This window comes from Rhinolophus sinicus, linkage group LG09 (genome assembly GCF_036562045.2).
Source record: "Rhinolophus sinicus isolate RSC01 linkage group LG09, ASM3656204v1, whole genome shotgun sequence".
Taxonomy (NCBI): domain Eukaryota; kingdom Metazoa; phylum Chordata; class Mammalia; order Chiroptera; family Rhinolophidae; genus Rhinolophus; species Rhinolophus sinicus.
In genome coordinates, this window is record NC_133758.1 from 71,702,795 (window position 1) to 71,723,796 (window position 21,002).

Below are 21,002 nucleotides of genomic sequence, written 5' to 3' on the forward strand. Positions count from 1 at the left end.
ACTCTTAATGTGCTGTCTCCTTCTCAGAATTCCACTTTCTTTCTTAATATGTATGTATGTCTAGATGTATAGTCACATATGTATTCACATCGTACTGTGTGACCCATACTTGTTCTTTTAGATCCATATGCAGAAATCCAAAATAAATGTTTCACTGGTTCTTTATAGTAGAATACCTGAAGTCTACAAGGCTTTAAATGCATTTGAAGTAGATGATTCAAGATCAGATTGTCCTGAGTTTATCTTTGTTCATAATCTCACCAATTTCTGCTCATTCATAAGCTACATCAGGGGTGTCCAAACTGCGGCCCGCAGGCCAACTGCAGCTCGCAGTCCATTGTTAATTGGCCCGCAGCAAATTCCAAAAATATATTTAGTTTACTTAAATAAACCAGGTGAGGCAATACGTATTTCACCTCGAGTGAGTGGCCTGGCTGTTTGTGTATTTTACCACATATGGCCCTTGGTGAACACCGTTGAAAAAAGTTTGGACACCCCTGAGCTAGATTAAAGATTTCGTTTATGCCTAGAATGGTTATCACAAGCCAGCAGAGGGAGCCCACTGCTTTAAAAAGAATTGGAAAAAAATAATCAGTAATCAATAAGTCCCCTCATTGAAGTACCACCTATTACTATTTAAAAATATTAGCTTACAATTCTAAGTCATTTTTTCCATACTGTTCTTTTAATCTTTTTAAATAACTTTCCTAATTATGGAAATAAGATTAAAAAAAGAAACTCAGGAGGGAAATGGGGAACATCAATTAGTTTTAGGAAAACACTTCTGAGGATTATTTCTTTGGTGCAGTAAGTAGCAATGTATTTCATTATGTATGGTGTAACCATGTCTTAATAAAGGTGACCCAAATACCAGATATCCTCTAGCATACCTAGGTCTTTAATGCTTTTTATTGTGAAGTAACAACGAAGGAGTGAACAAAGTTTGCACTGTTTGTCTGCCCTTCTATTTAAAAAATTAATTACTCTCTTTGTTTAACTTGTTATTCAACTAATTGAGTCTCCATTGGGAAATGCTACAAATTGGCTTAGATTATTTTTTCTCACTGTGACATGTCTGTTGTCTGGAGAGATGAATATGTCTTTGGTGTGTGGCTTAGTGAGAAGCCAACCCAAGCTTCCCGTCATTATCAACCCGAAGTAGGTTTTGTATTCTTTTATCCATTGATTACCTTATTCAGTAAGCATTTAGTTACTGTTAACCGTGTGTCATCCACTGTACGTGAGATGAAAGTCCCTTCCCTCAGGAGCTTATACTTCAGTGAGGGGAACATTTAACCCCAGACCTAGGAATTATCCTTGGAATTTACTTCTTTGTGTTTCCAACATCTGATTTATCACCGATTCCCACCTTTCTGCTTCCAAGAAACGTCTTGAATTCATTTACTTCCATTTGTTTCTATTTCCACCGCCCCTCCACCCCCCAATTGAACCAGTCATCTTCTGTGTTGGGCTACTTTCAGTTGCCTCTTACCTGGCTTCCTAGCATTCATATTTCCTCCTTCCAATACTTTCTTCAGTCTGCTACCAGAGATCTTTTAAAAATGTAGACTTGACCATGTAATTCTTAGAACATTTTGGAGGTTCTCTGTTGCTGTTAGGATAAAGAACAAAATGTTAACAGGACTTATAATGCCCTTCTGACCTAGCTCCTACTGATAGCCTATCTTTCTTGTCTCATTTTGAAACATTTTCCTCCCTACCTCCCAGCCACACTAGACTGCCTCAGTTCTGTGAATGCACTATGATCTTTCCAGTTCTGTGCTCTTGCACATGGTCTTCTTTCTGCCCATCTTGCCCCTGCATCATAGTTGGGTATAAATATCACCTCCTTAGGGCGACCTTCTCGGGCCCACACACTGAATTTGAGAGCCAGGAGTGTGGGCCTGGGAAGGTCTCCCTGAGGAAGTGATTTACATCAGGATTTTCTCAGAGCATCCTGTAGCTTCCCTCACAGCACTCATCACTACTTACCACATACGTGTATCTGTGGTTATGAGCTTATTGTCTGGCTCCCTACTAGTTCCTGTGAAGGTTGGGACTGTATCTGTGTATTTCCAGCACCTAGCACAGAGCCTCATTCTGAGCAGGTGCTTAAGAAACATTTGTCGAGTAAATGATTGGTGTTTTAAAAATGAAGTATTTGGAAGTTATGCTAAGAATTCTAGGCTATATATTCACCATTTTCACTGTTTTGCAAATCCTCAGGAAGTAGTAACAGTTTGTAATTAAAATTCATTTGACAAATCAGGCATGTTTTCAACGTTATAAGTTATCAACCTACAGTGATGGATCAGCACTTTAATTGAAAGCATGGAATTACCTGCTAATTAGTAAATATATTTAAAACTGTTTTCTCTTTTTTACCCCAGCGTCGAGGTCCTCAGCGATCAGTTGATGTAATAGTTTCCTCTGCTTTCTTGTTGACTATCTCAGTTGTGTTTATCTGTTGTGCCCAGGTGAGTTAAATTATTCTGTATAGAAATTTAGATAATGAGATCTATAAATGTTCAGCCTCAGAAGGCTTTCTAATAATAAGCAATAAAAGTAATAATATAAGTAAGCCTAGCTACACAATTTTGAAATTGACTTTTTGCAGTTTATTATTATTTTTCAGTAGAATAAATAAATATACCTTATTCATCTCTATGTCACAACAGTGGCTAGCATATTCTCAGATGTCTGTTGATTGGACATATAACAATTAGTTTTTGTCTACAGTTCACCTGGTTATCTTTACTTTCCCCCAAAAAACTTAGGAATGACGCTAGGAATTCTCACTGATCAAGATTAATCAGGAAACACAAAAGTATTTCAGGATATACTAGGCTATAAAATTTAAACTTTTATTTCAAGTAATAGGACATACTAGATTACCTGAAAATTCTTCTCCTTTAAAACATCATACAATGCTGCAAAAATAAAACCCAGCTTTTTAATATCCATATATAAACTTTTTAAATATGCATACTGTGTGTGTGTGTATACATATATGTGTGTGTGTGTGTGTGTGTGTGTGTGTATGAGTTTTTAAGACAGTAAGGGGCCAAAATAAAGATAAAACTGAAAAACAGAGCAATTAAGTATATATTTTGATGCCATGGCAGCCCTAGGACAAGGAGGTGAGGTACATTGTCAATCTTAGTGTCCTAGAAACTTGAGATTTTATGCCCACATGAGGACAGAAGATGAGACCTTGACATACACTCTTATACATGCTTACCCAATAAGGCCAGAACCCTCAAAGGCCTATAGTCTCAGTGAAAAGGTGAGTAAGAAAAACAGCCTGCCCACCAGCACAGGAAGACAATAAAGAAGCTTGTCTAACTCTGCCTGGACTCCGGCAAGGAGGTGGGGAAAGTCTCTCCTAAGAATATATAGCTGTAGGCCTGCCCTTATTACAGGTTCAGGTTTCAAATAAATGTACATTATAGATCTTGTCCTATAACCCTTATGTCAAGAAGTTAATTTAAAAAGTGATCCTAGGCTCCTGGATACATGGTGGAAGCAAAACCAAGACTATTCTGCCGTATGTGATTTCAATCTAGGCCTCACAAGATTTACACAGATAAAGCCTCTTCAAGTTTCAAAACACCTGAAGAAACAATCCAACATGTGTGGGTCAACTGATCAATAAACAGGATTAAATCTCCAGCTACTTCAGATAATAGACTGATCAGATAGAAACTATAAGATAAGTTTGTTTAAAGTGATTAAAAACATAACACCATGAAAAAAAAAAAGATTTGAAAGAGAACCAAAGAGTGCTTCAGAGAAATGAAAAATATGGTCATCGACATTAAAAACAAAACAAACAGAAAAATTAGCCAATTAAAGACAACTGAAAATCGTGAACTGGGAGATGGAAAAAATTACCCAGAATATAGGACAGGGATAAAGAGATGCAAATATGAAAAGGAGACTGAGACAAATGGAAGATCCAACATACATCTAACGAATTCTAGAGGGAAAGAAGAGGGAAAACAATATTTGGAGAGATAATGGCTATGAATTTTTCTGAATTGAAGAAAAGCATTAATTTTCAAATTTAGGAAGCAAAAACAAGAAGCAGCTATAAAAGTAAATCCACACTTAGATACATTGTAGATAAACTGCCAAACAATCTTAAAATCTTAAAAGCCAACAAAAGGGAAAGACTGATTTCTTTATTCACAATTTCTTATTACATCTCAGTGTCTTCAGGATTTAATTGCCATGTTTCTGAAGTAAATCCTGTAGTTCTCTTATAAATATGAAGAAATCTATCGCTAGCAACAAAAGACACATGAAACATAGTAATGTTGAAAGGTCTTAAATGTAAAAGGATAGAAAATACTAGCCAAGAGACAGCTGGTAAACTTACATTAATATCAGATGAAATAGACTGTAATCCAAGAAGCCTGACAAAAATTAAAAGAATAATTCATCAAGAAGATCTAACAGTTCCAAACTTGTATGCATGTAATCATATAACTTTAAATATATCTGTATATAGCCAAAATCAATAGCACTATATTGAGAAATTAATGAAATACCATGTTGGGAGGTTTCAATACATTTCTTTTAGTAATTAATAGATTAAGCAAGCAAAAAATATAATTAAGATATGTATCCAAATAAGAGAATCAAAATTTTATTCTAAAATTGGAGAATACATATTATTTTCAGGCATAAGGACAGTTACAAAACTTTCCCATGTACTAGGCCACAAAGTACTTCTCAGCCAATACCATACAGACCACTTGATCTAGCTGTAATGCAATTAAAGTAGAAAACAGTGACAGCAACAAAAAACCTCCTATATTTGGGAATTTTAAAATAGATAAATAACAAATACTGGGGGTGCCCAAAAAGTGTATACAGGTGGACACTTCAGTCAACGTTGCTCAAGCATCAAAAGTTTCTGGACGCTGATGGTAAGTAACCATTTTGAGCACCTCTTGTAATTGCAGAAGTCAAATGTGACTTGTATTCACCTTTTGTTATTGACATATATTGAGTATTATAACTTTAATACAGTATTCCTTTCTTAAATTGTGTATACATTTTTTTGGCACCCTTTGTATTTAAAAAGAAAAAGCACAGTATTAAACTGAAATACTGACACAAATGAGGATTTTTTTAAAAGAATACCAGTATAAGTTACTATATGTCATTAAAGTTGAAAGCTTACGTGGACAGTTTTTTTTACAAATTCATAATTCTTAAAACTGACTAAAAAAATAATTGAAAACCTGACACCCAAAACCATAAAGCAGTATTGATTCAGTAGTTTAAAATCTGTCACCAACAAAACTCCTCTAGACCCATGGTTTCACAGATGAATTTTGCCAAATATTAAAATAAACAGGTAGTCCTGATCCTACATAAAATATCTAGAGAATAGAAAACGGGGCATATTTCCCCAACTCATTTTATGTGGCTAATATAATCTTGCTACCAGCACCAGAGAGAGCAGTGTGATAACGGGAAGCCATGAACTAATTTCCCTTATTAACTTAGATGCACAATATTAGGACGATGAAGCCAGCAATTTAATAACAATAAATGTGCCATGATCAAGATAGTTTATTCCAGCAACGCAAAGATTCTCAACTTTAGAAAATCCATTAATTGAGTTTGAGCTCCCTTAATTGACTAAAGGAGGAGGAAACATCCAATTATCTCAGTCAGATGCAGAAAACAAATTGGTAAATTTCAGTGGAGATTTGTAGTACAATGACTGGAAAATTCTGTCCTTAATCTGATAAAGCATATCTTTCAAAAATTGAGCAAACATTGTACTTACGATATTTATTGCCTTAGAGGTATTAACTTTAAAATCAGAAATAAGACAGTTACCTTCTCTACCATTTCTAGTGAGCATTTTGGTAGAAGGTACTGACCAGGAAAGATGGACGCAACATCAAAATAAAAAATCAGTTTGCCCTATAAGACAGAGATCAGCAAACTTCCTCTGTAAAGGGCCAGATAGTAAATAGTTCAGACTTTTCCCTGATACATGCAGTCTTTCATATATTGCTCTTCTCCCACACCCGTCCCTTAAAAATGTATGTACTACAAAAGACACCATAATGACAAAATGGAGTCTGGGAAAAGATATTGACAAAACATGTGACTTAAATAGCATTGTTATTCCGATATACAAGTAACTTCTACAAATCAATAAGAAAAGCAGACAACCTGATACAGAAAAAGTGGAATAGGAAAGGTTAACTGACAGAAGAGGCAGCCCAGTGACCAATAAGCATATGAGACATATTCATCCTCCCTAAATAATCAGGAAAAGCAAAAGCAAAACAATAAGATAATTTACACCCATCAGATTGGCAGGTATTAAGTTGATAATACCAAATGTATACATAAATGAGTGGTGAAGGGAACGCTGATAACACTGCTGAGAATATAAATTGGTACTACTGTTTTAGTGAGAAATTTGTAATACATAATTAAGTTGAATATGTGAATATCCAACCCATCAATTTTACTTCTAGAGAGTCTTACACGCAAAGAAACGTGTAAAAGGATGTTTATTATAGCATTGTTTATAATGAGGAAAACTGACAGCAAAGTAAATGTTAATGGATAGTGGAGACCAGTACATTGTGGTTGATTCTTTTACTATAATACCTTCCTTACAGGAAGGAGTTAGAATAAGTGAATTTGTATTATTTATCAGCATGGGTAAATCTTGAAAACAAAATTAAGTGGAATAAAAAGCAAATTGAAGAACGATATGGACAATGTAATAACATTTTTATAGATTATAAAATAGATGTAAAATAACATAGTTTAAGGATATATGTGTAGTTAAATTACATATATATAAACTACATATATATTTGCGTGCATTATTTTTGCATGCAAAAAAATTAATGTATTACCCTTACAAAGGGAATGGAGAAGAAGGGGAATAATAATCAAGGAAAAGTTTAAAGGGGCTTCAACTGAATCTTTAATCTTTTATTTTTTAATAATCTGAAAGAAATATTGTAAAATGTTAAGATTTGACAAAAATGGGTAGAGGCCCCATGTGGTTTGATTACATTATACTCTGTACTTTCTATGTGCTTGAAATATTTCATAATAGTGAAATGTTTTTAAAATGTAACACTACATTCATGATCAGTCTGTATGAAGTAAAATGTTATTTTCTGTTAAAAAGAATTTGAATCACATTGCTTCTTCATGTTGCCTTTTTCAAACACTTTTAGTTGCTTCATGTGCATGAGATCTTCCTTGATTGTCACTACAATTGGGAACTGGTAATCTGGTGCATCTCGTTAACACTTTTTCTCCTAAGATTTGTTACTCTTGGATCAGAAACAAGTAAAAAATATAGCAATACCTCAATTTTACTAACAGAACAGGTGAGAATACATGTTTATTATGTTACAAATTAATGTCTAGTCTACATATGAAACTAAAATGTTTTCATTTACTTCAAGTTTTTGAGGAGCCTGTGTTATTAGATTAAGACCATTTGTGTTGTAAAGCAAAACTTGTCATTTGATAGGACACAAGCCTTTCTTCAGTGTTCCTGCATTGATGCAGACTTCAAATCTAATCTACTGTTTTTATGCCTCATCGTCAGTTGAAATGATGGATTTTAAACCATTAGTGAGATATATTTGCTTTGCAGTATAGCAGAGCCATGTTTGAATTTTTGTTCAATAGAAAGGAGAAAACATGATAATATTGATGGTTAACTTTATTTTGTATGAATTTAATATTTTCTTTATCTTTTCATAGGAATTATTCAAAGAAACTTACCAGCAATGAACTTTAATATTTTTGTCAGGGGTAGTTTGATTTTAAAAAATTGATAACCTTGTCAAATGAACTCAATTAAAACGAAAAGGGAGCATAGCCAACAAACCAACTGATTAACTTTACTCTAGTTATTATTATTCTTTAGGTTGATTTGATTCTGGGACTAAAGTGTTTCACCTTTTAATTAATGACATCCAGTGTATCTTTCTTGTTTCAGCTTTTAATTGTATTTGAAAAGTTTAAATGGTTATTTTCTTATTAGAAAATAAGTTTATTGTGGGAAATTTGGAATATAAAGTATGAAGAATATTAATAGCCCCTATAATCTCAATAACCAGACAACTACCATTGATATTTTTTAAAGAAATTGAAAGATATAAACTAAAAATGACTATCTGTTTTCATTTTAAGCATTTTTAATTGTTTGCTTTTTTTATGAAAGATAAACCTATACTTGAAAATGGAGAAGAAACCTAACAAAAAAGAGGAACTGACACTAGTGAATAATGTTTTAAAACTGGCTACTAAACTGCTAAAGGTAAAAATAAAATTGAAAATGGATATAATGTACAATATGCTGTTCTGACATTATATCTTAGTCTTCTGTTTGTAGATTCTGCCTTGTATTTGGTTTTCATGATTATCCACTTGTTTTCAAATTATATTTGAGCTTATTCACGCCATTTACATTTTATTTCTCATTGCAAAACTAGTAAAGTAATTCAAATCCTTTCATTTTGAAATTTTTATAACTTGAAATTTTGAGACGTTTAATAATGTTTAGAGTATTGTAGACTTTGGTGTCTTTGGGAATTTTTGCCCGCTAGAACTTTAAAATAGATTTCAAAAAAGAAGATGTAATGTTAATTTGGAAATTTTTCATGTTGTATTTCTTACAGCAGTCTTCTGCTTGGCCTGAGTTAGCTTAAAAAGTAGCAATACATAATCATTATAATAAATACATATTACCACTAAACAATTTATTTTCAAGTCATTTTGGGTGATAATCAAAAAGAATATAATTTGAATATATCTGATCTCATAATAATAACTCTTTGGAGGTAATTTAATAAAATATTTTTATCACTGCTTTGCAGTGTTAGTAATGCTTTTCTTTCTTAAAAGGAAAATATTTTTTTAAATCTCAATTTCTATAACTAAATATAATTCTTAGAGTTGTTTATAAGTATTCAGAGAATGGTATGAAATTAGTTGTGTCTCAATGTTATGATTAATTCTCCACTCAACTAAAAAGTATTAATTGGGTATAGATTGTGCCCCATAGTGTAGTAGGCATTGAAAGGGTTCAAAAGAGGAGCGTGGGCTTATTTGATACATATGGATCGAGTATCTTCAGCGTGTAGGCACTATGCTAGACAGGAGGAGGCTATAAAGATGAGATTTAAGAGCAGCTTCTGTCTCAGAGGAGAGAAAAATATTAAAATAACTAAAATACAAAGCACAAGCGTGATCCTTTCTGATCATGCCTAGTCTTCTAGTCGGAAACCTGGGACTTAATATAGATTTCTCTTCTCTCTCACTTTTCACAGCCAAGAAATTCTTAGGCACATTGATTTAGCCTCTCAAATATCTTCCAGTTCATCACCTCTTCCCCATCAATACTGCCCTAAGTCAGACCCCCATCATCTCTCACTTAGGCTTTTGATAATGCACTCAACTCTTAGGGCATCTTGCTCTGCTCTCACTGCCCTCTCCTCTGTCTTTCCTGTTGCTGACCTGGCTATCTTTCTCACATGCACCTCTGATACACTATTCCTCTCATTAAATTCCTTTAGTGCCATTCTGTCAATACAGTCTGCCTAAAGAATGACCCGTACGTATGTAGTCCGTTTTGTAAATTGGAAGTACTTTTTCCCTTGCACTTGGGCTCTAACAAGGCTGAGCAACCTGTCGCAATTCAAAGGTGCCATGTGTTCATGTGTCTAGATGGAATACCTGCTCTCTCCTACCTATGAAGTTTCAGGGGTGCCTTCCTCTGTGACCCACTACCTTTTATATGAGTGGCACGTATGGGACTCTCGTAGTTGACTTATTTACCATGTTTCCCCGAAAATAAGACCTAGCCAGACAATCAGCTCTAATGCATCTTTTGGAGCAAAAATTAATATAAGACCCAGTCTTATGTTAGATAAGACCCAGTCTTATATTAATAGTAAAATAAGACCGGGTCTTATACTAATATTTGCTCCAAAGGACACATTAGAGCTGATTGTCCAGCTAGGTCTTTTCAGGGAAACACGGTATTTGCATGTCTGTTAGACTGTAAGGGCCTTCAGCGCAGGAGCTGAATCTTAACTTCCCAGAGCCTAGCACCGGGCCTGGCATACAATAGAGCTTTGAATGTTTGAACCAGTCAATTAATTAATTGATCCATATATTCAAAAATTAATTGTCTCAAAGAGGAGTCTTTACATATGTATTACTATTGATAGAAAATTAGCTAATTAAATTTCCAATTCTTGTGCAAAAAGACATTTTTCTCACTTTCTATTCGTATACTAAAAAGTGTTCTCGAACCTCCTTGTAGCTTCTAGACCAATACTTTACTAGTCATTCATTTGAGATAGAAATTGGAGTTACAAATTTACAGAGTCCTTTTTTTTTTCTCTCAGTTATAGTTGATATTTAATGTTAAATTGGTTTCAGGTGTACAGCATAGTGGTTGGACATTTATATAACTTACAAGGTGATCCTCCCTGTAAGTCTTAGTACCCACCTGGCACTATGCTTAGTTATTACAATATTATTGACTATATTCTCTATGCTGTACTTTATATCCCCATGACTAATAACTGCTGATTTGTACCTCTTAATCCCTTTCCCTTTTTCACGCAGCCCCCCAACCCTTCCCCTCTGGCAGCCATCAGTTTGTTACAGAGTTCTTTTAAAGGAAGTCACCTTCTAGAAAAGCTCATAAAAGTATATTTGCTTATTTTAGGTTAACCAAATGGATCCTTTCTAAAACTATCCATAATTTGTTTTTTGAAAGTTTTTTTTAATCCTCATCGTATATTGCCTTGAATTGGTTTAACTATGACAACTCTTACTGAATGTGGGCTCATGCTTTTTTTCTCTTCTAGGAATTGGACAGTCCCTTTCGATTATACGGGCTGACAATGAATCCTCTACTTTATAACATCACCCAGGTTGTCATCCTGTCAGCCGTTTCTGGTGTTATCAGTGACTTGCTTGGATTTAATTTAAAGGTAAGAGCTTGCAGGTATTCTTTCTGACATAGTGCCCTATTCCATTTTTGTGACATTTATTTTCCTCTAGCACTCCTTTGAGATATCACATGCACAGTCATGGAATCATTTTGATAATATTGTACACAATTAGTGAAAATAATTTCACATTTAATTTCAAAGCATGATGAGCAATCTTGGTTTATAATACTGTTGGAACTCCTAATTTGGAACAGTATTCGTTACAAATAGGACTGTTGTGTAGGGTAAGTGGAGGGATTTATTTTTACTCATATAATCTGAATCTGAGTTAGGTGACAAAAAATGAAAAAAGGCCTACTTCGTTTTTTGGCCAAAAGTGATATTATTTATCTATATAGTAATGCATATGTGCTCCAACATATGTTCAGCTGTTAGTGAATAAGTAGTATATATATATATATATATATAGCCACTTCCCTAGAAAAGAAAGCAAGAGAAATGTGATTTTCCCTTTATTTAAGGTGAACTCTTCTTGAAAATAAAAGGATAAAGAAGTTTAAATAGTAGAACCAACACTTGTTTATGAATGAAATTTAGATAAAAAATAAAAATAGTATTATGTGATATAATTTAATAAGTTGCGATATTAAAACTGGCTCTAATGGTCACTGCTTCTGTTATTTTTTCACTAGCTGTGGAAGATTAAGTCATGACAATTCAGAGAAAAGAAGATGTAGCCTCTTTTCCAGAATAAGAGTACCAACTAAGCTGCCTGAAAGCAGTCACTGACTCTGCTTCAGGATCTCAGCTGGGAAATTGAAGTGTTTACATCAGACTGTCTTGTGCAATTCTTATATTTATTTTACTTGTTCACTGTTTTTTTTTTTTTTACATTTATTTTAGTCTTTATATTTTATTTGTAGCATTGATGTACTTAGTTGTTGATGAAAGGGTGATAAAACTGATATCCAGATACTTGAGATCCTGGTAATTGCTCACAAATAATTGACAAAACAACAAATTGTGAGACTAGGAGCCATTGCTAAGCACTGTTTCTCCACCGGTGCTGTGAACTTGCCTTACTTGAGGAAACTTCTTTAACTTTGGAATATTGCATTGGACTCTGCTAGACACGTAAAGCATTTTCTTCAGTAAATCAACATCCAGTCAGGGTTTCTTTTGAATTATTTTGGAACAATGCCAGGATCTAAACTGATTAAGCTGCAGTTAAGCACCCTTCAGTATTAATATATATGGTATTACATAACAGGTCAACAAAGTGCTCTTTGATAAAACTCTTAATAGAGCAATAAGTGTAAATGGGTACCATACTGTAAGATATTTTGATAAAAATTTACTAGTAATAATTGTATTTATTTGAAACACTGGGCTGTTTGCACAGCTCTAACTGTGCATGCTCAAAATGTGCACTTTTTAAACTTGTTACTTTTAATGCGTATCTTTATATGGGATATGTTATAGTGTACTAGGGCATGATATGGTATCCTTTTGAGTGAGGTATATACTCATCTCACAAGTGAAGTGCCTACTGATATTACTAAAGTACATTATGTTTACTCAAGTATAATAATTTTCTCCCCATGGTACACTATAGTGTCTGCTGTTCATGCCACACTCAAATGAACAATTTAACAATAAGGTAAAAAACCAATAAAATATTCCCCTGATTGATAGTTGTAAAAGCACTGTATACCCAAATTTTCAAAAAAGACAACTTAAGCTTGCAAATTCTGTCCTCCAAACCTAATCTGGTACATACCTCCCTCCCCCCTCCAATTATATAAGGGCTATTTAAGATGCTTTTAACCTGGAAAGTTAACCACCTCCACCCCCAACCCCCAAATAATTTGCCAAGTGTCCAAATGAGAACTTATCATGTTGGCATGTTAGGCAAATAGGGCAAATATGGTAGTATCTTACATTGGACCTTGATTTTAAGTTGTTATATTTGTACAATCAAGAATATTTTAGGAAATAAATGAGACATGAAATGTTTTTGCCATTTTTTTTTAAAACTGAGCATCTAGTTTCTAAAACAAAGAATTTATTTGAAACAATCTAGAACTTTTGGTGCAAGATGTATCGTGTTGAATATCCTCACATTTTTAAACCACATTTTAGGGGATTTAAAACGATTAATTGTAAATGTCTTATTTGGTGCAGTTCTAATCCCCAAATCACAATCTTAAGATCAGGAATGTGTAGAGAACAGAGCCATGTCATAATACCACTTTGCTCCTACCATTCCTTTTGATCAACCTCAATCCAGCCTCTCTAGTGTATTTTCTTTCTATAGAAAACAACAAAAGCATTTTGTTTTATTTGCTGTGTTCTACTATGTTTAATAATGACCAAAGTGCATTCTGAGTTTTTTCAAGGAATGTATTACTGGAGCTTTAAGAACATACTTATTTTCTCATGTGAAAAATTAGGCTGTGTCTGATATGTTTCTTCCTCTATTGTCTAATGTTGAGGTGGTTTTTAGGAATTATATTTTATAAACTTTTTCAAAATAAGGTACATACCTATACAGAACTTAACATTTTGCACAGACAATGTCAAATATATTTTGAGAAAAAAAGTACAGCATGAGTTCTGTTAGGAATAAAAGATGAAACTATTGTATGACACACGCACACACACAAACTTATTTCAGAATGGAAATATTTTTGAGAAAAGTAGCTGAGTATACAGATTTAGGAAAATGCTTGTTTTGGATTGGAGTTCATTTAAACTTAGAGGTGGGAGTTGACTTATCGAGTACCGTATACCTCTCAACAACTTATTAATATTACATTGAATGATTTCATTAATGTGGGCAGCAGTAGCATTCTAAAGGGAAAAAGTTGTTATTTTAAGCAATTTCAGAACATTAGTGGAAGTGTTTTCAAAGCAAAAAAAAAATTGACATTGCTGCCTTTAAAAATACCATAAATGTAAGAAATTGAAAGAAATTGTAACATAATATAGAAAAGGCAGTTCAAAGATAGAATTGTGGCAGATGTTGTGTGTTAACTGTTTTTTTGCCACGTGTGGCATTTGAAAGTTTGAACAGCAAGTTTAAAATAAACCATTCTATGACTGACAGTGTTAAATTTAAACTGGAGGTGTTTTTTAAAAAATTTTCAAGTCATATACATGTCTATGGAGATTTTGTACTGCCTATAGCATAAACTTTAGTTTTAACTATTAGATTTGAGTGGAGTGGAAATAAATTTTTTAAAACTTCCCAACAATCAAGTTTTGTTATGATTCTCAGAACATGAAAGCATAATATATACACTGACCTTTTATCACCAGAATGTTATGATATCATTAATGTTTGTTTGCTTGTTTGTTTGCATCTAAATACTGAAAACTGGCTGTAGCCTGAGGGACTAACACTCATTTTCAGAGGATAGTGGTGTTTTTAATCAAACAGTTTTTCCATGAGAATTCAGCCTGAGAGGTCATGGCCAACAATAAGATGGGTAAGCATTCTGATTGGCACAAGTATGCATAAGACTTAAATTAATCAGGGACAAATAATTCCAGTACATTTTAAAACGAACTTTAAGCTTAGAATTGGCTCTTTTAATGAGTCTTCCTTCAGACTACAAAGTAGAGCAATATGACTGGTGCCTCTTTAATTGACTGTATCACTTAGAACACTCATTCTCAACCTTTTTTTTTCTGCCAAGCCTATATTAAGGATACCACGAAGGCTGTGGCTCCCACAGTGCTTACTTCCTGAGGAGCAGACTGCAGATCTAGGAGGCGACAGGTGTACTTTCAAAAAAGTTACCCAAGCGATTTGGAAAATTTGTCCCACCTGTCGCTCCTCACTACATTGAGAATCACTGTCTTATGATGGGGAATTTTTTAGAATGTAAATTCCATGAGATTTTACTGCATTCACCACTGTATTCTCAGCACATAAAACAGTGCCTGGTATTTAGAAAAATCACGATCTGTTTGCCGAGTGAGTGAGTGAGTGAGTGAGTGAATGAATGAATGAATGAATGAATGAATGAATGAATTGAAGCAAATAGGATTCACACCACCTAGTCCAAAGTCCTCATTTAACCAGATGAAAAACCTTAGGCCACAAAAAGGTTAAGAAGCTTGCCCGACATGCACAACTAGTTAATCAGAACCCACATGCTGTTTTATTTCCTTTGAGGGTATATCCTGTAATACCGTGTTTCCCCGAAAATAAGACCTAGCCGGACCATCAACTCTAATGTGTCTTTTGGAGCAAAAATTATGTAAGACCCGGTCTTATATTATTTGAGACCAGGTCTTATAGTAAAATAAGACTGGGTCTTATATTAATTTTTGCTCCAAAAGACGCATTAGAGCTGATGGTCCGGCCAGGTCTTATTTTTGGAGAAATAGTAGCACATCGGTACCTCTTGACTGATCAAAGTACTTAATCATAGGCAAATTCTGGGGAGAGCAAAGATATTGATAAATTATCTGTCCATATTTGTAGTGAGGTCATGTATAAGCTAATAAGCCTTGGCAATGGAGAAAGAATTTTTTGACATCTCCCTATTCAACTCTGCAGTGTCACCTGTGGAAAGAGTGTATGCTTTGGAGTCAGACTTTTTACAATCTTGGGCAAATTACTTTACCTCTGTGAGCTTTAGTTTTCTCAGCTATAAATTACTCAGAGTAATACCTATCTTACAGGGCTAGCAGGAGGATTAATGAGATAATGTGTGAAAAGAACCTAGCACAGGAAATGACATGTATTGGTTGTGCAGAAATATTGCTTCTTCCTCCTTCAAATAAGTAATGGCCTCGAACAGTACACATTTTCTAGCTAAACCATTCATGTTACGTAAGATATCATATGCATCCCTGCCAAATATGAGCCATAATTAAGAATCATGCTTTATACAAATTATCATTCATGAATTCTTTTACAAAGGGTCGACATTTAATTCCCTTTCTTCATAAATAGGCAGACTAAAATGTGGAAGGGAACTTTTCCCAATCTTTTGTAAGCCTACATATTATATCCAATTATGAACAATTTTGCTAAAATCTCAGGTGCATATATTCCATTCATATCTTATTATTAGATCTCTGCTTCGTCTATATGTGGATTCCCACACCAACAACACCCTAGAGTCTTTATTGTCTGCCTGGTCTCAACCCTTAACCTTCAGTTGTCTGCTCACTGTTCATGCTTTGACTTGCTGGAGAACATCTGACTTGACTTTTTACAAATCATGTTTATCAAGATATTACTGGAGGGCCGGCCTGGTGGCTCAGGTGGTTGGAGCTCCGTGCTCCTAATGCCGAAGGCTGCCGGTTCAACTCCTCAACTCCCGCAAGGGATGGTGGGCAGCGCCCCCTGCAATTAACAACGGCAACTGGACTGGAGCTGAGCTGCGCCCTCCACAACTAAGATTGAAAGGACAACTACTTGACTTGGAAAAAGTCCTGGAAGTACACACTGTTCCCCAATAAAGTCCTGTTCCCTTACCCCAATAAAATCTTTTTTAAAAAAAAGATATTACTGGAATTTCTGGGTCATGTATTTGGCATTTGAAAAAAATAAGTTTCTTGTCCATTTATATGCTCCCTGCCATGGCTCTCCTAACCTCTTTTATCATCCTCAAGTTACTCCCTCATCCTGTTGGCGTTTTTCTTCTCTAACTTTACTGAAAAGATAAGAATCATCACGCGTGAATTCTAGCATCTTCTCCCTTCTTCTGCTCTGTGGAAGACGTTGCTCTCTGAGGCCAGCTCCCCATCAGTGCTCAGGTTTCTGACCCTGCCCTCCTGTATGATTCCTCCTCAGTGGTTCCCTGCCTTGCCGTCCTCTTTAATCTTTTCCTTGCCCGATTTTGTGTTACAAACCATTTAGATTTCAATGAGGCGCTTGAATCTAGAGCAGGAGAGCACTGTTTCCAGTTTATAGGTTGGATGACACTAAAGGCTTGCCACCCTCTCGAGGCTCATGTGAACAAAGCAGGAAGTTGCTTCTTTATGTTTATCAAGTTCTGTTGGACGACATCACTTTTCTCTCTGCCACAGCTGAATGGGTCAGTGATTGGTGCCACATCATGGGCCTGCGAGTAACCTGTGAGACCCTCTGGCACAGGAGCTCAGCCCAGGACAGGAACTCACTCTGCCCGTGATGGTGACTTGCTGACCAGTCCGAATCTGTTGTTGCAACTTTGTGTCTACACAGTGCTCAGCAGGGAGACCTGCCAGAAAAGCAACAGACCCAAAAGAAGCCCTGAATGAAGCGGAACCATGAAGTACTGGAGAAGAGCAGGGATAGTGGAGCAGGCAGAAGAAATGAACAGAAACTGCCCAAAGCTGGCAGAAGCCGAGGACCAGTGGTAGCTTAGCGGGTGTGCTGGTGGTTTGGTAGAGCTGTCTCAGGCTGTGCGAGCATCATCTTGTGTCCTGAGTTGTGAGGCCAGTTGTCCTTATCAAAAACTGAAGTAACCAAGGGATGACTTTCAACCTGAACAAGCTTCACACATTTGGCGGGCTGTTTAATCTTAACCCTTTCTCCTCCTCTAATTGCTTCTCCCTCTCTGTTTTTCTACTCTCATGTACTCAAGTATAGTACTTGGCTATCTATGCTACCTACCCTTTCAACATATTTAGGCCTATGTCTACAAAATACTTAACAATCTCAGTGCTAAGAGTTTTGCTTGTTCCTTTTCATGTTATTCAATTCTGTGTATTCAGCAATGATCTGAAATTTAAATTAGTGGCTTGTTTTCTTTTTTGTCTTTTAAAGCTAAATTCAACTCATACAGGTAAATGTAACCATTGACTTTCTGTAGTTATTTAATAATCTCCTTGACAGGTTTTCAGGAGTTTGGGGGTTGTCTTAGTCAAATCTCTTACAAGTTTTCATCAACTATTTATATATGGGAATTTCTGGTTTTTCTCAACCTTGGTACTAAGAAACGTGCATTAAGGCAAAATATCTAATTTCTTCTTCCAGCAGGAAATATCCTGCCACTTAGGGAAAGTGCTTAGTTCAGTGCCTGGCACAAATTCATCTGACGATAACTATTAACTATTAGCATTATTATTTTTATTAGCATCCCTTTTGGATAATTGGCAAGGATCTCAGTAAATTAAAGAAATTATCCAACTGGAAAATAAACTGGAGAAACTGAAGCTTTCTGAAGAAAAATCTAAATTGTTAAAGGGATGAAAAATTGGCTTTGGGAGAAAGCACTTGGATTACTCAATATGGAAATGAGAAAAAAAATGGAAGACTTCACGTTTGTCTTTAAGCATGTGACAGCTTGCAGCGATAGCCCTGACCAATCCCAGGATTTAAAACAACAGATAGTGACTTGAATTGCATTGTGAAATTTTGGTTAGTGACACCCATGAAAAGTATCCAGTTCGTACTCAGTACAGAATGTTAATGGAAGTTGTGGGCATCCCTACCCTGGAGATGCTTTAGGCAGTTGTGTGGTTCACCTGCTTAGAGGAAAGGACAGGCGTATTTGACGCATTGGGTCCTCCTCAACTTCATGATTCTCCATGTGCTTCTGTCACTTAGTGGGTGAGCCTGAAAATCATCTTTTCTCATCTACGATGGTATAGTTTTCATCTCAGTCGAATATGCAGTGTGATGTGGCATCAGGAACATAAGTGTGTATCTCTCCTTTTAGACTGATTTCCCAGGTGACCTATAGTAGCCATTTATCCTGTATCTGAATAAAGATGGGATGGAGTTAGAATTTCTTGATCTAGTTTCATTCAGCTTTACATTCTGAGACTTTTTTTCTTCACATTTTTTTTCTATACTGTTATGAGCATTAGAATTAAGAATTCTTTTAGTCTGAGAGTAGACTGCGTTTGTAATCTAATGTAAATAATTTACAAGCATCTAGTTTGTAAGGAAATTAAAAGGTTTTCTTGAGAAATGTAGCCATTTCATTATTCTAACAGAAGTCTGTTTTAATCAGTTCTAATTTGAGGGAACCTATTTGTCATGGGATGGGTAATTTAGAACACACACCCTTGTTTCTGACCATGGCCCATCTCTAGCAAATTAGGTATTTGTTTTGGGTTAGTGGGATTAAGCAGTCACACTAAAGCAGAGCCTTGGTGTTCAGGCAAGAACATTGGTGTTGGTGTTCAGTTTAATGTGAAATCAATATCTTAATTAAGCCATTTTACCATCTGACCATGGAGTTAATCAGACCACATCTCATTATAGGGCCTTATTTAAAACTCTAGGGACAGAAGTTTCTTCTTGCATTGATCTCCCACCCATATAGCTCTTGGTGGCAACTTTTTTTATTTTCTACAGGCTTGCCTCATTCTAAATTGGTGAATCCTGGGATTGGGAGATGGGATCCTTGACTGATTTTCATTTCATTCCCTCCATGCTCCACTCCTGACCATGTCCTAAACTGAATGCCACCTTGCCAGATAGTGACAGAACCTCTGCTCATGGCTCTTTGTGCATTGTTTACTTTGGCCTTCTGTTTACAACTTACTTTTTCTACCCTCTTTAAGCATCTTATTAAAATGTTAGGTAGACATATAATGTAAACCAGGCATTTAAACAGTGTCTCATGGCTTCACCATTTTCTCTTCCCTCCTGCTCCTTCCTATTTTCTACCCATTCCCTTCTGCTTATTTCTGTTTGCTTTGTTCTCCACTCAACCACAGAATAACCCCTGGAAGCTCTAAAGTCATATGGATCTATGAGTTCATGCGTCCAGAGACAGAAACAAAGGTGCACTCTTGCCTCATCCAGAGGCCCAATCCCTTGAAGACTTCCATTGGCTTAGCTTGGGTCACATGCTCATCCTTTGAACAAATGACCTTAAACAGGGCCACGGAGAACCACGATTGGCCAGGCTGGGTCATGTGCCCACCTCTTCGGCAGGGAGTGGAAGACAACTGAGCATTGGCAGCCCCATCAAAACCTCAGAATGAGACAGGTAGCTCAGTGAACGGTGAGTGGAGTGCTGGGCAGACTGCGCTTGCGAAGTGTCATCAAGTGAAGCTGACTATGCCTTCATGTGTTCATGGTTTGAAATAGAAATATAACTCTGTGGCTATTACAGCATCGTTAGGAGTTTGATATTTTCTTCTGAGTTGCCCAATTCTCTTCTTAGGAACAGTTTCATCTTTTGCTGTTGCTTTCCAGGTGTTTCATCTGCATGGTTTAGATTTCACCTTTGTTCTGAACCCTTTTACCAACTTCTGTTATGAAGAATAGAGTCAGCTGCACCCAGCATTCCCAGCCAGTGATTCCAAGTCCTGCCAACACATTCGTGCTTCCTTTCAAGTCTAAATCTTTTGTACCTGAATCTTTTCTTGAACTTTGATATGTAAGAGATGTAGAGTCAGAGTTGATATAAAAAGACTGCAAATCATTAAAAAATCGAAGAGAATGATCTCTTGATAATGGAGTCCTCATCAGATTTAATGTTTAGTTGATCACCTCCAGTCTTCTTGGAAGTGCAAAGTAGAGTGAACACAGGTGAAGGATTTATTCACTGCACCAGAAATGCTTCGTGTGCAAGGCACTGTGCTTTTCCTGAGAGAAAGCGTCTAGTCAAAAGCTCTCTTTGCTAATCCACTTTGGAATCGCATTCCTGTGTTTTTCCCTTTTGTCCAGAAGGACTGAACAAAAATGGAGACTGAATCTGTTTGCTTGGGAAAATAATATCTATAGTGTTATTTTAGTCATAGATCATAGAATACAGCTTATCACGTACATATTATATTGAGATTGGTACTATTCAAAATGAAAAGGCAACATACCAGGTGGTTGTTATATTCTAGCAAAGAAACTTGCATTTGGAATTAAATATAAGACCCTTGACCTTCCAGAGATCCAGCTCAGACTCACGGTTCGGTAAGAGAATCTTGCATTCAGGTGTATACCCTCAAATGGGTGGGCTGCTGGAGAGAAACTCCAAAAGTTAGCAGAACTTGTCTCTGGAGATGAAAATATGTGCGGTCTTAATTTTCTTTTCTCTACTGTTCAAATTTTCTGCAACGAGC

General features: G+C 35.7%; 1 protein-coding gene across 4 annotated transcripts in view; it reads left to right on the forward strand.

Moving 5' to 3' along the window:
• PHTF2 (putative homeodomain transcription factor 2) overlaps window positions 1-14,240 on the forward strand; it is a 110,935-nt gene extending 96,695 nt beyond the window's left edge. For 3 of the 4 annotated variants that reach the window (XM_019744554.2, XM_074340641.1, XM_074340640.1), the window contains 5 exons: window positions 2,391-2,477; window positions 7,233-7,388; window positions 8,234-8,329; window positions 10,893-11,018; window positions 11,672-14,240. In XM_019744554.2, the coding sequence (XP_019600113.1) occupies window positions 2,391-2,477; window positions 7,233-7,388; window positions 8,234-8,329; window positions 10,893-11,018; window positions 11,672-11,692 (486 nt within the window). In that variant the 3' untranslated portion in view covers window positions 11,693-14,240. The remainder of the gene's footprint in view (window positions 1-2,390; window positions 2,478-7,232; window positions 7,389-8,233; window positions 8,330-10,892; window positions 11,019-11,671) is intronic. The other variant, XM_019744557.2, reaches the window with a different exon arrangement.
• Window positions 14,241-21,002: the final 6,762 nt, after the last annotated feature.